Source organism: Artemia sp. Qi Xiang Cuo, chromosome 17 (assembly GCF_049724085.1).
Source record: "Artemia sp. Qi Xiang Cuo chromosome 17, ASM4972408v1, whole genome shotgun sequence".
Classification (NCBI taxonomy): Eukaryota; Metazoa; Arthropoda; class Branchiopoda; order Anostraca; family Artemiidae; genus Artemia; species Artemia sp. Qi Xiang Cuo.
Window position 1 is genome coordinate 17,381,704 of NC_142810.1, and position 19,137 is coordinate 17,400,840.

Here is a 19,137-nt window from a genome sequence, read left to right on the forward strand (position 1 = left end):
ACCAAATCATTGGTTTCAGGTAACACACACCAATGAAAGACTAAGAAACCTAGCTCAAAAAATTCAAAAATAGGAAACTAGCCATCCCAAACTATAGGTTTCAGACAACATTCACCTACGAAATACTAGAAAACCTTAGCTCAGAAAAGTCAAAAGTAGCAATCCACCCATCCCAAATCATAATTTTCTGACAACACATACCTATGAAAGGCTAAGAAACCTAGCTCAGAAAAGTCGAAAATAGCAAACTACACATCCCAAATCATAGGTTTCAGACATCACACACCTATGAAAGACTAAGAAATCCAACTCAGAAAAGCCCGAAATAGAAATTTACATATCCCATATCATAAGCTTCAGACAGCATTCACCTACGAAATACTATCCCCAAAATCATAAGTTTTAGACAGCATTCACCTACGAAATACTAAGAAACCTTAGCTCAGAAAAGTCTGAAATAGCCAACTACTCATCCCAAATTCGAAGTTTCAGACAACAAACACCTATGAGTAACTAAGAATCCTAGCTCTGAAAAGTCCAAAAAGCAAACTACACCCCCCAAATCATAATTTTCTGAAAGGACACACATATGATAGGCTAAGAAATCTAGCTCAGAAAAGTCAAAAATAGCAAATTAACCATCCCAAATCATAGGTTTCAGTCAACACACACCTACGAATGGCTAAGAAATCCAGCTCAGAAAAGTCAAAAAATAGCAACCCACACATCCCAAATCATAGGTTTCAGACAACACATACCTATGAAAGACTAAGAAATCCGGTTATGAAAAGTCGGAAATAGCAAACTACATATCCCAAATCATAGGTTTCAGTCAACACTCACCTATGAACGGCTAAGAAACCTAGCTCAGAAAAGTCGAAAATAGCAAACTAGTCATCCCAAACTATAGGTTTCAGACAACAAACACCTATGAAAGGCTAAGAAACCTAGCTCAGAAAAGTCGAAAATAGCAAACTACACATCCCAAATCATAGGTTTCAGACACTACACACCTATGAAAGACTACGAAACCTAGCTCAGAAAAGCCCGAAATAGTAATTTACATATCCCAAATCATAAGTTTCAGACAGCATTCACCTACGAAATACTAGAAAACCTTAGCTCAGAAAAGCCTGAAATAGCCAACTATACATCCCTAACTCGAAGTTTCAGACAATAAACACCTATGAAAGGCTAAGAAATCTAGCTCAGAAAAGTCGAAAAAGCAAACTACACATCCCAAATCATAGGTTTCAGACACCACACACCTATGAAAGACTAAGAAATCCAACTCAGAAAAGTCAAAAATAGCAAATTAGCCATCCCAAATCATAGGTTTCAGTCAACACACACCTACGAATGGCTAAGAAATCCAGCTCAGAAAAGTCAAAAAAAATAGCAACCCACACATCCCAAATCATAGGTTTCAGACACCACACACCTACGAAAGACTAAGAAATCCGGTTATGAAAAGTCGAAAATAGCAAATTACATATCCCAAATCATAGGTTTCAGACAACACTCACCTATGAACGGCTAAGAAACCTAGCTCAGAAAAGTCAAAAATAGCAAACTAGTCATCCCAAACTATAGGTTTCAGACAACACACACCTATGAAAGGCTAATAAATAAATCACAGAAGAGTCAAAAGTAGAAATACACACATCCCAAATCATTGGTTTCAGACAACACACACCTATGAAAGACTAAGAAATCCAGCTCAGAAAAGTCAAAAATGGCAAACTACATATCCCAAATCATCGGTTTCAGTCAACACACACCAACGAAAGACTAAGAAACCTAGCTCAGAAAAGTCAAAAATAGCAAACTACTCATCCCAAACTATTGGTTTCAGCCAACATTCACCTACGAAATACTAGAAAACCTTAGCTCAGAAAATCCTGAAATAGCAAACTATACATCCCAAATCATAATTTTCTGACAACGCATACCTATGAAAGGCTAAGAAATCCAGCTCAGAAAAGTCGAAAATAGCAAACTACACACCCCAAATCATAGGTTTCAGACACCACACACCTATGAAAGACTAAGAAATCCAACTCAGAAAAGTCAAAAATAGCAAACTACATATCCCAAATCATAAGTTTCAGTCAACACACACCAACGAAAGGCTAAGAAACCTAGCTCATAAAAGCCTTAAATAGCAAACTACTCATCCCAAACTATTTGTTTCGGACAACATTCAACTATGAAATACTTTGAAACCTTAGCTCAGAAAAGCCTGAAGTAGCAAACTACACATCCCAAATCTTAGTTTAAATAAACACACCCACACAGACATAGGGGGGCGGGGTTTTAGCCTTGGTGGTGGGGGGTTGCCCGGGTGGTGGGTGGTGCCTTGGGTAGGTGGGGGGGCCCTGGGGGGCCGGGGGTTGGGGCTTGGGGTGTCGTGGGTGGTATTTGGGGGTTGGGGGGGGGCCTTTGGGGGGCCGGGTGGGCCTTTGGGTGCCTGGGGGACATTTGGGGACCGGTGGAGGGCCTTTGGGACCCCGTTGGTTCTTTGGGAGCTCGATGTGCCTTTGGGGGGCCCGGGGATGGCATTTGGGGGTCTGGGTGGGCCTTTGGGGCGCCGGGGGCCCTTGGGGAGCTTGGGGGGGGCCTTGGAGGGGCCGGGGGGACAGTTGGGAGCCTGGGGGACATTTGGGGCGTGGGGATGGCCTTTGGGGGTCTGGGTGGGCCTTTGGGGGACCGGTGGAGGGCCTTTGGGAGTTTTGGGGGGGCTTTGAGGACCGGGGGCTGCCTTCGGGGTTGGGGTAGGAGGATTGGAACCCTTTGGGGTTGGGTTAGAGGACCTCACAAACACTGTTCAAATGAAACTTGTGTATTATAACGACCACAGAGTTTCACCATTAAATTCTCTTCTAAAATCTCTTCAAAAATCTTCTTTTAAAATGTCTCTATCTGTTTCGCCGAAATAGTTCCATAAGCGGTCTAAACGGTTTCGCCCAAATTACCCCTAAACGTAAATTCAGCGTGTTCCTTTGTTATTGGCATCTCTGCGCTAACGTATTTCAAATTAATAAGAAACCTGATTCCAGCGCTAAAACAATTCATCGCTAAGATGTTTCTTGCCTAATTGTTTCCGTGGCCTTTGGTTATTAATATCCTTTGGAGTTCGACCAAAAGAGTTGTTCCCGAGGCAAAGACATTAATGATTTGGATCTATTCCTGGAGAAATGTTTCTAGGCGAAAATTTTTAAAGTCTGACAGATGATGTCATTGATTGATTGATCTGTCAAGAAAGGGGAAATTAATTTGTTGTTTCTAAGGGGAATTATTGATTCACGATAGGTGAATTGAGGTCGATAGCACAGGTGTTCCAAGGTCGATGTTGTTGTAAGTGCACGCTGTCAGCGAATGTCAAGGTCGATGTTGTTGTTGTTGACACACTTTGATTACGCAATCAAGTTCCCGGAAATTCACTTCCCCCTCGAGTCCTAGATCAATAACATTGTTCCCGTTAGAATTCAATGCGCATGTGCAACCTTCGCCCCGGAGCTATTACACATAGAAACATCAAATAAATCGACCTTGGAAAAAGAGGTCATTGACCCCATTAACCACGTGTTCTCCCTAGGGAGGCTATGCCCATATATGGGGTGCAAAAAAGTTATAGGTGGCAGCAGGGGTGAGCAATGGGGGTATAAGATAGCTCTCTACTGATGAAGTTCGAATTGGGTGAATATGAGCTAAGTCTGCCTTTTATGTCTTTTCTATTCTTCAGGATATGAGAGTTGGAACCATAGTGGGTATATTTCTTATTCGAAAAACAAAGTTAGACCATTAATCAAACCCTAAGTTTAAATGCATTAAAGTTTACTTGTTTTGTATAGCCCTAGTAGTGCAGAGTGACACCGTACTGGGAGTGGCACTTGTGGTCCTCAACAGACAAATATTCAATATCACAACAACAAATTTATTTCAGCAGTGGCACAGTGGGTTTGATCTCAGCTTGGTGATACGGTACCCAGAGTTCGAACTCGACTGCAGCAACTAACTGCAGCGCTTGGAATTTGATTCCGGAGATAAGATTATTGGAACGTGTTTCCATGCTAATCCAAACAAAAAGAAAAAGAATAAAAAAATAAACTTAGATAATAATGAAACAATTTTGAAGAAACAACCTTGAAACGAGAGGGAAGGCAATATGCTACTAAATAATCAAATATGACTTGTACTTATAAAAGAAAATGGGAAATCTATAAGGGTCTGACATTCAGTAATTTAACATGGTAAGGGAGGGATTAAATCTACAAGTGCCATTGGCAAATTAATTTAAAAAGTGAAAAACATAAATAAAATTGGAAAGTTGATTTAATTTATCTGCAGTATTATAAGATTGATGATGCTGGTAATCAGCTTCAATTACAGACACGTACGTGCAATTTTTTTCAGGGGGGGGGGGCTGGCTAATACTAAACAAAAATCTCAGTTTATGATTTGAATTAAAAGTGATCGAAAATTCTTCAAAACTGTAGATTTTTTGGGGGGAGGGGACAGAGCTCCAAGCCCCCACTACGTACGTCCCTAGCCAGTTCCAAGCTTTAAAGTTTCCTACACCTTATGGTACTAAGGATAAAAATATATAGTGTTTCACTTACAGGAGCACAATCAATACTCTCTACACAGCCAATGACACGAGCAGACACAAGTATGCTATCACCATCCTCCATATCTTGGAAAAGGAAAACTCTGAAGTTGAAGTTTTGCAAGAGGTTGTTACGGCTGTCACGCTGAGGATGGTTTGGTGCAATCATCTAAAAAAGGATTAAATGTTTTTCTTAGTTATGTTAGGCTGTTATATGTCTGTTTTAGACTCTTAGAAATTCAGATATAGAGACTGTTTTTGTTTTAATTCTTAGAAATCTCAGATATGATGAGTACTTGAAAGCAAGAAATGAGCTATATTTTGTCAATATATAGCAACAATTCTCAAAAATTCTTTTGACACAGACTTGTGTGGATTGTCAGAAGTAACTTTAAATGTCACAGGGGGGGGGGGGGGAATGGTAAAAATGCCTTTAATTGCATACTTGTCTGCAATGAAAGTTTTATACTCGTATCTTTTAGTCAAATTGAATTCATATATGCTGTTTAAGAAATACGTTAATAGTTTATTGTTTTACAAAATAAATTTGGATCTTAGTCCTCAAGAAAATAGATAAATAAATTCAAAATTAAAGAAGTTCTAGTAATTCCACTGTTTGTTCTCAGAAACAGGCAAGCACATTTACAGACGTTTGCTATAAAATTGGAATAAATCTTTTCCTTTTTTACCTTTTTTTTACCTTTTGTAAAAAAAAAAAGATATATATATATATATATATATATATATATATATATATATATATATATATATATATATATATATATATATATATATATATATATATATATATATATATATATATATATATATATATATATATATATATATATATATATATATATATATATATATATATATATATATATATATATATATATATCTGGGAAGTTAAAAAATTAAGCAATGTTTACGCTTTTCTTTACAAAAAAAAAAATTAGAGAATACCATGGAATACTTCGAGTGTTTGAAGAATCTATGTTGAGTACCTCAGTGGCAGATCTAGGGGGCGAGGGGGCGCGTCCCCCTAGCGTAGTCTAAAGTAGTGTTATTTACTTAATTAACGCAAGTTAGCGTTAATTAAACTTGATCCTAACGCTAGTTTATCGGATCAACCTATTGTGCGCCCCCTCCTAAAAAAAATCCTGGATCCGCCCCTGGAGTACCTGCATAAGCCGCAATGCCGGTGCAACATGTACGACCATTTTTCAAGTGAAGAAAACATGTTTAGTTTACTGTGTATTTTAAAAACAGTAAAATATGTTTTTCATGTTTACAAGGAATAATTATTCATTTATTGTGGTGATAAACCATAGGTAAGAGGGCGGTTTTACAAAGGTGAAGGGGTAATTTAACCAAAAATGAAATAAAAACTTAAAACTTATATATCCCTGAATTCACCTATAGAGGTTCTATAAGCTATGATATTTGGACGACAGCACCCTAGCAACAGAGCTTAAAGCTCAGCCGGCAGTCCTTACCATATTTGATTAAAATCTGATAAGCCCTTCTGGTGGACATGGGTGATGAAAATTCCACCCTTGTCTAAAGAAAATTCAATTCAAGCAGATTCACTTGTGATCAGAACTTAGGCAGATAATTAGACTGATAGAGAGCAATTTTGAAGCCCTTCCCCTCCCTGCAGAGGTCAGATCATGTGAAAACCTATGAAAAGCAAATTTTTTTGATTCCCTTACTGCCTACCGAGTATCATTCTGATTAAATTTCCCTTATTCTTCAGCTGTGCTGATCATATGGTTTTAGAGACCCTCCCCCTTCCTTTTTACCAAAAGAAATAGGATTACTTCTAGACCCTCGAAAATAAATAACTATCCTAGATGGAAATTCTTACCCTATTTGAATAAAATCTGATAAGCCCTTCGGTTCAATGTAGTGATAAAGATTCCACCCTTCTTTTTAAAAAAAAAGTCAGTTCTAGCAGCACTTGTAATCAGAACTTTGGCAGATAATCAGGCTAATAAATAGAGATTTTCAAGCCCTTACTCTCCCTGCAGAGGTCAGATCAGGTGCAAAACCAAGAAAGGCAAATCTTTGTGGCTATTTCTTACTTCATACCGAAAATTGTTTGGATTCAGTTTCCTTTTTCTGCGGATGTAGTTATCACATGAGTTTGAGACCCTTCTTACTCCTTACCCACAATGATAGGATTAGCCCTGGCCTCCCAAAAGAATTACTAGGGCAATAGCTGTGAATTTGAATATAGTTGGCTGATATCTGACAACTCCTTTTACTATAAATATTGAAGAGGAAGATTCATTGACCCTCCCCCCATAAGTTATGCTGGTCATTAATTCTCAAAAGTCCCGGCTACTTTTCCTACCGTTGTTCTTCATCGGGCATTATCTATTTCCAACAACTTCTTCTTCTGGTAGGTGCCCCAATGACACAAATTTAGAGGCCCTTATTCACTGCAAAGATTTGATAGTGTCCCTACCCAGCCTTACTTTCTTTCAAGTCTTGTTGATACCTTGAAACCTTTTCTGGCAAATGATTTTAAGTAAGAATTTAGTCATCTGCCCTCCTTTTCCCCGAAAGAGGTAGGATTGGACCCGGATCAAGAAATATCACAAGTAGAGCTCCAGCTTGTGCTTTCTACTAAATTTTATTTAAATCGAATTTTTTTATCAAAATTTTACTGTTGTTTTGATGGATGCCAAGACAACAAAAACTTGAACTCCCCCTCCTCTTGACCAGAATATCATTGAAAAAAAAAAATATCAGAATGGAGAATCGCCACATCTACTTTTGCATAATTATATCCAAGAAACCTAGAGAAGGGGAATAATTTTGGCTTTAGGTTCTCAAAGACTTTTTTTGAAAACACTAAATAGGCGATTTATGTGGAAAACATTAGGAACTATTGGATTAACTTTAAAATTCTTAACTTTGTTACGGGAGGGTTCCAGCCTGAACTCTTATAAACCTACCTGAGGATTGAAATCAAATTATTTACTTCTCTGAAAAAATAAGGATCTAAGGATTAATACAAAATCACAGCCTTTTGTGGGCCGCTCCTCCAATACGTCTAGAAGCCAGAAGTTCAGAGTCTATTAGTTGAATTCACGAATATATGCAACAGATGTTGCATAATCCCTTGAGAAAACTAACCGGAAATATATTAATTCAAATATCATGTTTTTACAAGTGACACACTCCATAAAAATGGAATGAGAAAATGTCAATGCTTATGTTTGATTTTTTTTTTTCTGTTTAAGAAGCGACACTCAATTTTGGTTGGATGATTGATCTCTTTTTATGAACGGTTGATAAAGATGGTGACAATGATTCAAAAACTTGACAGCTGAATCAGCTGAAAAACTTGATAACTGAATACCTTATGGTAAAAAAAAGTAGCAGAATGGTTTTTGCATAACTAGCAACACCGAAACAAATCATATCACTTACGAACTGTCTTGAAAATATAATTATTTAGAAACAACCCATGGGATTGTCAATTGACAATCTAGCAGCAAACTGGATTGGAAAAAGTAGTATAAGAGAGACAGGGGGGATTTGCCATCCCTAGACGTTTTTCCCATCCCCTCTCCTTTAGATTTTGAAATTTTTTTATATTTTAGCCAAAAAGGTCTTTTTTAATGTTTTCAGTAAATTTACCCCCCCTCCTCCCACGGTTTTGAAAAGTTCGTATATCCACCATCTTTGACTGTGAAATATAAATCCCCCAACCAATATTTTCGCTAATTGGTGCCACTGGGAATGGGCCAACAAAGCCTTGCTTATCTGAGGGGATCAAAGGCAGATATGTGACAAGGGTGCCAACAATTGACCGAATTGGCCAGGCTATTTGTAAAAAAGAGTGAAAAACGGAAAAAATGCCGAATGAGGGCGCCAGAAACTTTTCTTTTGTTGGGGGGGGGGTCCCTTCTGATCCCTTGGATCCACCAGTGGAGGGTATTGAGCTGTAACATTGCTCACAAAAGAAGTTTCATAGATCACCAAGTAAACAAGCAGGGGATTATATCAAAATGAGCCAAAATTTTTGTGAATCCGAAAAAAAATGACAACTGTATGGAAAGAATAAGAAATCTTTAAAAAAATTGTAAGAGCCTTGTAATTTAGGGGGAGATAGGGACTGGTTGGCCCTGTTGCACACGTGTTTGCACAACATCCTACGCGGTTTAACAGCTACCATTTTTAATCAAGGTTCTTAAATACACTTTATTTACGGTTAAGGTAAGACCATTCTAAGGCAAGTTACTTACGTCAACAAGGAGTTAAAATAATCTTACTCATTAAGAATTGATAAGTGTTTTTAGTACCTAGGTAACCACATGGGGTTACACATCGGGTAGCTGAAGCCGGTATTCCTCTGGAGTACATTTGCAATTAGTTAATTTCTGACCATCTCAAGAGAGTGTGGCCAATTTTGTCTCAATGGGGGATTTAGGTAAAAATTTCATATTTTTTTTTGGGGGGGGGGGGGAGCTAAGGATTAAGGGTATTGATTTTGTTTTTGGGGCAAAAAATTTTTATCTAGTCCTCAAAAAATTTACGCTACGGTTTTCTCCTTTTTATATCTGTCGTCCGACTAGGTCTTTGACAAGTAATTTAACTGTTATGAATGCTGGTGTGAATAGGTGTATGCGAACTTGCGGAGGTAAGAATGCTTTTGGAATATGAAATAGGCACCTTTTTTGAATTCGCAGGTAAATAACAATTAGTGAAACTTAGTTCCAGAATCCAGATTAGGCTAAGTGGAATGCTCATGCTTTCAATTTCTTCGAGAAATTATGACGTTTAACATTGAAACTGGCCATACAAAACAGGAACTTCATACCATCATTCTAAGAAGCGATTATATGTATTGCTTTAGATAATTTCGCTCGACCAAATCTAAACGAGATATTTCGTTTTTTTTCCGCCCACCCACAGAAACGGATGTGCTACTGGGCTTGCCAATTAGCATATTAATTTTAACCTCCCTTATAAAACAGTTTAACCTCCTGTTAAAGGAGATTTGAAATAGCTTTCTGGATGGGGATTAGTTTTCTTGGAATCCTCTTCACCGTGGTAACTGCTCGCCAGATGAGGCTTTCAGGTAAATTAAATGTAAGTTAAATGTAATTAAGGTAAATTAAATGAAAAAACAAGTTGTTTCTTCAAATATAAGTAATTTCATTCGTGCTAAATTCTACTGAATATTGTGATTGTAACTGTGTTAAATTGTAATTTTATTAAAATTCAATACATGCTAAATTCCATTGCATGATTACCATGCAGAGCGCATCCCTTATTTGGGGGTCTAATTCCGGTTCCTGATCATAAAATGACAATAAATTTTCATGTGTCTATGAGCAAATTTGAAGTTAGCACACATTGCATATAAAAATATAGTGACCAAAATTTAATTTCACAGATTTTTTGCCCCTGTTAACAGGATTTTGTTCCTATTTTAGTTTTTACCAACGTTTTCTTTTTTTCGACCTGTTTAATCCAAGGCTTTCAAATTTGAAGAAGCTATCAATCCTTTTTTAAACTCGCGTTTTTTACAGGCTAGTTTAATATTCGTATAGCAGCGCTTAGAGAATAGTTATAATCCCTAGAAAAATTCACCTCTTAAAATATTTATTAAAAGGGGCGTAAGGGGACGGTGCTGAAATGTCAACAATTGATTACAGATCTCTATTTCCGTGTTTTTTTTATACAAATTCTCCTCGCAGAGAGCATTCGGATGCTCCTCTAATAGCATCCGAATGTAATCTTTTATTCTGCAAAGACGAAGATTGTCTGCAATAGGAGTGATACCATACCCTGCAGTACCCATACGACAGACATTTTCCAAAATAAAGGGAGATTAGACATTAATTTCTAAATCCCTTCCTCAAACCTTATTTTATATTTATTTGAAGGCTTAAGAGAAGTTAGAAAATTTGGACATAAATGTCATTTTGAGGTAGAGGCACACTCCCCCACCCTACACAAAAATTAAGTGGCCCCCCTCCATTATGGCTGATGCGTAATTAAGTCAATCACATATCTAATCACGTTTCAAATTGTATATGAACTACTTACATATTTTTGGATCAATAAACTATTGTGCAGCATTGCAGTGCCTGAAACGGGAAAGCGCAATATATAGTTTTTTGATAATTTCACATTGATTGGTTATCTTATAATATTTAGTTTATAGCTTTTTTGCACTCTTTGGGCAAAAATTGTCGTTTCGCACCACAAAATCACGAAAAACATCACTTTGGCGAGGCACAATTTTGTTCTCTACTTAAAAAGGCTCTAGAACTTTTAATTTTCGCTCAAATGAGACTGCTCCCAATTGTCTAGAACCGTTGGTTCGAGACGACCAAACATAGAGGAACAAGCATCAAACAAACAAACAAACGAAGAAGCATCCGTGATTTTCTTCTCAAAAAAGAAAAATGCTAAATTTCACAGTTTTGTCGATAAGGGCTTGAAAACTCAATAAAAGATTTATGAATTGTATATACGTGGAATTACTACAAAAGCTCGGTTCTTTTGAAGCATAAATTGCTATCAAAGCTCCAGTTTTTAGAGTATAGTTTACTATTAGCGTGAATTGCTAACTAGTTACAGTTCGTTACCACGAACGATTTATTATTTCCTAGTAAAGGTAACTGCCTTGTGAAGGTAATAGATACAAGAGAGATTCAAACGAGTTACTCTCGTCACCTCAACTCTGGCAGGGATCATATAGAACATATCCTAAGAAGGAGATCTAAGAAATACTTGCAGCTTGCGAAGTAGCTGCCATGTCTGCAGCAATTTTAGGGGCTTAATATGATTATCACTGGAATTTGACTCTCCTTCGGCCTGATTTAGCCGATCCTTGTGTGGAACTATGGATCTTTGGTGGTCCAGAAAAAGAGGACAATCAGACTCAATTATAGGACTGAAGGTGTGAAGTGAATATATGACTTGTTGCAACTCATAAAACCTCGTAAGAAACTCCTAAATTTTTTCTATTTTAATAAATTATGCCCAAAACATGTTCTGAAAGTAAAAAAAAAATCGTGGCTGGCGATGTGAAACCATAAAAGCTTAAAAAATAAACAATTCTTTTTAAAAACGAGTTTTCAGGAAATAAAACGAAAAAGTGTATACCTTAAAAGCAGCGTTTCTGCATCCGTCATTAAAGACAAGGTTTGCAACATCAGACGTTTGTGCAGTAACCCTTTCATCACGACGAAGTCTTCGCACTGTAATATCCGTAAGTTTTGAGTAGTTCCAACCTAAATAATAAATAAAATATTACAAGTTGGTTCATAGGTTAAATCTTAAATGATGTCGGTAAAGTCGGTGATGTCGGTAACATTTGAAGCGGATGCTAACTGGTGTGTTCAGGTGCTAACTTCATGGGAAACTTGAAATTTAGTGGATTTGCTTTATCAGTAATATTTTTCATACACGTTTTCAAAAGTCTTCTATCTTGGACCAAGAGCAACCATGACCTTTAAGCCAGGGCCTCAAGAAAATTTGGCTTGGGGTAGAGTTCTTACAACAAATCTGGAAACAATTCTACAGAAACAATAACTGTCTTTTTTGTTTTTGTTTTAAAAGGTATTGTGAAATTAAATCTGACAAGCAACATACACTATTGAAAAAAGGATGCTTAAATCGTGTTTTCCTATATCTTGGTTTGTTTTTCAAGGTTAAAAGAATCAATCTTTATATAAGCTGCAGGTGCAGCTAAGTATTGTAGCTGTAGTGCATGAAAACTGAAGTTACAGAGACGACTTAAAGGGAGGAGTAAAAAAAATTCAAACGAACTGATGGGGCAAAAAACCTCTGGAAAAACTATAAGAAGAAAAACCGAAACGATTCTCTTGAGAAAATGTTTTTGGGTTGATAACCCATATTATTTTACCGAATATAGTTGGCAAAACGTTTCACTGTGAAGCCTCTCAGGAAAAATAATAACTCAGTGGCCATAGAGTTATGTCGCTTAGTTCTGAAAAAGCATTGAGTAAATAAGCAGCCGATGTATTAACTTGTTTTATTCTGGTGTTCCAGGAAAGAATTCACTAATGTTCGATACAAAATCACTATTATAGTGATAATGGAAATCCTACAATGCTATAATCACCCAATGACTAAACTTTAAATTACCCCTACGTTATTTGTACATGAGTGATAACCAAATTGTTATTCAGCTTCCAGTTGCTGTACTTACTATCCAGCTTGGAAGATTGGATTTTTACATATTATAAGCACTTGTATGGTATATATGGTATACATCATTTACATGTCATCAACGGAAATCAAGCTCGTCTCATATCTTTTTACCGACATTATTTTTGAAAGGTACCAAAGGTTCTAAATAACAGACGTGATTCGTGGAAAACTTTGAGTCCTAAATTTCTGGAAAACTCTTGGTTCAAAATTTTTTGGAAAATATTTGGAAAATTCTTATATTTTTGGTTAAAGTACGTTCAGGCTATTTAACAATCATTAAAAAGAAAAAACATATTGAAAAAAGACTTGGAAGCAATAATGAAATACTTATGTTTGAAGATAGCTGAAGATATGTTTGAAGATATGTTGAAGATATGTTTGAATTCTTATATTTTTGGTTCAAGTACGTTCAGGCTATTAGACAAATCATTAAAAAGAAACACATATTGAAAAAAGACTATGAAGCAATAATGAAATACTTATGTTTGAAGATAGCAATGTGTCGGTGATTCTGATTATTCTCAGAAACTCTCACTCAAATGGTCCTGTAGTTAAAGACTTATATCAGGCATGCAGCTAAACTAGTAACTTATTATTTCTGGGAATTGGTTTTATAGATGAAAAAGGTTTGGTCTTCAGAAATTCCGAAAATTTCTCAGTTTTATTGGAATCAACTTAAAATTTTCTTTTAGATTTACAAGTAGGCCTATAGTTCATTTCAACTCAATATTTAAATTTCAATAAATTCTTAATATAACATGAAATGAATGCATTTTTGACCCTGATCACGGGTGCTTCAAATTAAATGGGTTCTAAGAGGTAAGACAGTATATGAATAGGTTTCAAGGAATGGGTTCTAGAAGTAAGAAAGACATATATGGAAGGAGTCGCTGGAAAATCGTGACTAAAGGCACAAATTCCTGCACACTTGTGCCTGCCAATACATAGTACTGGATATGCACTAATCCAGGGAAAGGCTGGGGAATCTTATCCAGTCCTTACAGAAGACCAAAAGTTTACAGACATGCACAATTTTATAAATTTATAATTTTTTACAACATCATCCCCCCCCTCTATTCCTGAAAACTTTCTATGGTCTGTTTCGGCCACAAACTCATTTAGAACAATAAAAAAGGTTTTGAATTTAAGAAGGACTGGAGCCTTCCTGCATGCCTTATCAAGCAAAGCCAGAATTAGAAACAAAATTTTAAATTTAGAGTATTTCTAACAGTCAAGAAAAACATGAAAATATACAACTAGACACCAGCACCACACATTGACAAGTATAATTGTGCATCAAGAATAAAACCAGTGTGCATCAAGAATAAACACAGTGTGCATCAAGAATAAGCAAACCCGTGACCAATGATCCAAAAGACTTGAAAACGATATAAAAGGCTTTTGTCGATGGGAGTCAAACCCAAGATTTTAAAGTAATTACCCGAAGCTTCTATTCCTAAATTCAGTTTGTGTCTAAATAGAAGTTAATAGAAGAAGGAGAGGATAGATAAATAGATAGAAGAAGGATAGAAGTTTTGGTGTCTTTCGTCATAAAAAAGGATAAAGATCCTCAAGAGCCATTGCTAGCCTATAGGGCGTCGTTTTTATTGCTGGGCCTCTTTTACAGGGAGAAGTAGCAACCTTGTTGTCCTTGTCACGCTTCATTTTGGGGGTGATTATCTTTTTTAAGCATTGTTATGCTAAAGCTGATAATTTAATGTAAAGAGTATAGAGCCGAGGGAAGATCATCCCTTATATTTAGGATATCCCCTAAGATGATACTGCAAATCAGCAGAAGAAAGCATTTTTATTTCAAATGAAAGCAAATAGCAACGTATATCACAAGTAAATTATTTTATATGTTTGGGTGTTCACCACTCTATTAGTATCTAATTAGTAATCTACATAATTAGTATATGTAATAAGCGGAAGCTTTAACATAAAGAGAGGAAGGGAAGCTTAGAAGGGGGATCCCCTCATCTCATGCTTAAAATTTCTTATATCTGCTTTACATTTCAGTGTCACTCTTTAAATTCAATTCAAATAATATTTTCCTATTGATTTAATGTATACTAACTATGTGTAACCCTTGTATTGGGACCGTTTCTAGATTCTCATACTTAGAACACGTATGCCTAGTAGGTTTTACCATTATTCTCAGCTGGTTTTTACTCTGCCCTCTTTAACTATACAGCTAGATTATATATTTATCATCCCTTGTAGGTGTTAAACTAATGCCCAATTGCACCATCTTTGTTCAATTTATTATTCCTACTGGGTAATTAGGGTTGCCAGTAAAACGATCGAAATACCTGAGGGCTGAGGGGACCACTGATAAGTAATTGTTAGGAAAATTGGCTGTCTAAAAAGTAACGGAAAAAAAAAACTCACACAAACTCCTCCATCTCTAGAACAATTTTTCCAGATTCTAAAGAAGTGTGCGTTATTTTTCTAATTTTATCATTTGCTTTTGTTCAATAGTAACAGCAGTCCTCCTATTTTCGCTTCTTATTTAAAAGATTAAAACCTACACAACAAATTACTTTCTGTTTTCCTCTTTTGTTACCAACTTTCTATGAAATTCTTGTGAACTATTCTCATTGTGAATACTGATCATGGCAATTTGACGTAGTTTCAGAAATATGATTAGCAAAAATTTTGCTTAGGGGTGTAGAAATTTGGAAATCAATTTACTTATCTAGATCAAAACTACCGTTTTGGTAATTCAAGCACTAAACCAAATTCTCTAATTTGTATGGAATACAAAATTTAGCAACCCAAATTGTCCGCGCACTTTTGAAAATCCAGATTGTGAAATTGCTGATCGCTAGAAAATCCACAACTTAAATGCCGTACAGACAATATTCATAGAGTCGGTAGCAATAAGACTTTAAAGGGGGTACACGTGGAAATTCCTTGAATTACACCAAGCCAATCCATCCCCCTCTAATAACTTAATTCTTTTGTCAGCCCACTTAAAACCCTTATATGACTTTAATCTTGATGAAATGCCTATCAGTAGATCATACCCAATGACCCGATCAATTTATAGTTGACAATATTTCAATTATGGGGTATCTAAACCAAATACTTTGGTCCGTTTAAACCATGATGGAAAGCTTTATTGCTGCGTCCAGACAATATAAATGCCTAAATAAGATGAGACACCTTAAAAATAATATGAAAATCTTTTCATCGACTTGCCGCTATATATATATATATATATATATATATATATATATATATATATATATATATATATATATATATATATATATATATATATATATATATATATATATATATATATATATGTCATGACAAATTATTGTGACGTCAAATCGAATTAAAAAGTGCACCACAGAAAACGCCAGCGTCGTAAAATCGTTGACTAGAGGCCTACAGTCTCCTGTCTTGAAAAACAATCAATGGTGTCTTAGCATAGATATGACTGGCGTATCCCTTTTTACCCCTTCACCAGCACGCTACTGATAAAAAAAAAAGTGCAGGTGGCTAAGGTCTAAATTCTCTGATTAGTTTCTTACAATTATCTTCAAGGACAGGTTAGCATGGTGAGTTTTCTCCGAACTTGTAGGAACTTGGTGACCTTTTTTCGTTTTTCTTAGACAAACAGTTGAATAAGAACGGGAGTAAATAATTATCTTGATGACTTGATTTGTTTTCATAAGCGCATTATTCTGCTCAGTTGATCTTAACCTCGTCATATATATATATATATATATATATATATATATATATATATATATATATATATATATATATATATATATATATATATATATATATATATATATATATATATATATATATATATATATATATATATATATTCTCTATGTGCAAAGATATTTAGTTCTCATTCGCTTTAATCACTAACTAGGTCAAATGTATTTGTTAAATAAGCAGAATTTACGTGTAATAGTTATTAATACTTTTTACCATCATTAATTAAGCTTATAATCGTAAACCCATTCAGGAGGAATTTTAAATCGAAAGTTCCTAGCCTAAAGCGCTTACATCGTTTGTTATACCTTAAACTTGACAATCAATTTATGGGTCTTAATGTCTGGATGCTTCGTCTTCCTAATTTCCCCACCATTTGATACCCTGACTATAGTCGCTGATCAAAACGTACCATCAAACAGTTCGTGGTAACGAACTGTAAGTAAGGAGCGACCCGGCTCAATGGTAACCGAAACTCTAGAAAACGGGTTTTTGATACCAATAGATATATCAAAAGAATCAGATTTCAATGCTGATTTCAAATATATAACTTTCATCAAGTTTAGAGCTACCCATCAAAAGTTACGAGCCTGAGAAAATTTGGATTATTTTCAAAAAAAAGGGGAGATAGCCACTAAAAGATATATACCCTTAATGAAAATCACACCAGCATATTCAGAGTATCATAGAACCCCGCTATCGAGGTTCCAAGATCATATATACAAAAATGTGTATTTTTGCATTTTTTGCCAGAAGAAAGATCACGGTTGCGTGTTTATTTGTTTATTTATTTGTTTGTTTTTGTTTTTTTTTTACCAGGGTTTATAGTTTCGGACCATTCGTCCAATAAACTTGTTGGAGGGCTCAATGGAACGGAAAATACAAGTTATATTTCCAAATTTAATGGACCATAAAAAATTGTTTGCAACTATACCCCCTCCCAAGCTCATTTTTTTCTCGAAGTCACCCGATCAAAATTTTGAGATAACCATTTTGTTCAGCATGGTCGAAAATATGATAAAAATGTCTTTTAGGATGACTTGATCCCCCACAGTCCCCTGGGGGTGGGATTAAATTTATTAAATTTACTAACTTTTAACATTTTTTTTTGTTTTTTGGTAAGTATACAGAATTTTTCAGTGGATATTTTTTCTGGTTGGTGGGGGAAGGAGAGGGTCGGGGGCTATATGGAAGGGACATCTTTCCATGAAGGAAGTTTTCATGGGGGAAGGGACAGTGCTATGAAGGGGGCGCCGGATTTCCCAGCATTATTAAAGAAAAAGATCAGGAATTAAATAAAAAAAAAATAAGTTTTTTAACTGATCAACTGATTATGATTAAGAGGTCATTTTTAAAGAACTGGAAAAAAAAATTCGAACTATAGTTTAAAGAGCAGGGTATTGACTAGAGGGCGAACCCCTTAATATACGTGTTAAAATTTTATGAATATAGAAGTTCGTTACGTAAGTTAATTCTAAGTTACGTATATTTATTACTAATAAAAACGTTCGTAAATAAAATTAAACAAGTTTCGAGAAAGCCATTTAACCAAATAATATGAAATTTTGTTTTAATTATTCATGTACGGTGAGCCACAATCAAAACCTGCATTAATTCAAAAACGTTCAAAAATTAAATAAAAAAAACAAGTTTTTTTAACTGAAAGTAAGGAACGACGTTAAAACTTAAAACGAACAGAAATTATTCCGTATATGAAGGGGGCTGTCCCCTCCTCAACGCCTCGCTCTTTACGCTAAAGTTTGACTTTCTCACAACTCTATTTTTTTAAACAATAAAAAAACTTTAGCGTAAAGAGCGAGGCGTTGAGGAGGGGACAGCCCCCTTCATATACGGAATAATTTCTGTTCGTTTTAAGTTTTAACGTCGTTCCTTTCTTTCAGTTAAAAAAACTTGTTTTTTTTATTTAATCTCCAAATAGACCGATGCTCTCTAGTTGAACCTCTCCAAGGTTGACTGAACTTTTGCTTGTGACTCTCTAGGAGATTCTTAAGTTTAAATTAGCTTTGCTTATATTTTTCGCCATTAGTTTGAATTTGACGATTATGATAAATATCTTAATCATGGGGAGTTTGGTCACCATAATTTCTTAATAATTTACGCTCGTTGTGGTAATAATTGTTCCGAACTCACCATCTCCAGAACGGACAATGCTCCTTAGTTGTACTTCTTCCCCAAGGTCTACTAAGCTTCCACTTGTAACTCTCTGGGAGAATAAAGAAGTCCCAGCAAGTCTTCTAAAAAGCCCGATTTCACAAAGAAACTCTTGCTTCCCTCCAGAAAATGTGGTGAGTGGATTGCGTCTCTCAACGGATACTGCCTGAATTGCCAAGCTGAAATAGAGCCTAAATTAGTCAACTTCTTCTTGGATAAAAGAAAATGAAAAAGGAGAAAAACAGATAAGGGGGGGGGGGACAATAGGAAGAGGTGGAAAAGTGGAGAGAAAATGTTTATGTATCAAGTCTATGCAGAGGGAGGTGACATTTATCTTTGTTACACTGATCTCCTACTGTTTCAAGTGCATAGAAATTAAGTGTAACAGCAAACTTTAATTTTGC

At 35.7% G+C, this 19,137-nt stretch overlaps 1 protein-coding gene across 1 annotated transcript in view; it reads right to left on the reverse strand.

Moving 5' to 3' along the window:
* Nucleotides 1–19,137, reverse strand: part of LOC148941962 (uncharacterized) — a 176,939-nt gene that overhangs the window by 18,288 nt on the left and 139,514 nt on the right. The window contains exons 6-8 of the mRNA XM_089103617.1: nt 18,713–18,912; nt 11,747–11,874; nt 4,623–4,778 (exon numbers count right to left, since the gene is read on the reverse strand). Coding sequence (XP_088959743.1) covers nt 4,623–4,778; nt 11,747–11,874; nt 18,713–18,912 — 484 coding nt within the window. The remainder of the gene's footprint in view (nt 1–4,622; nt 4,779–11,746; nt 11,875–18,712; nt 18,913–19,137) is intronic.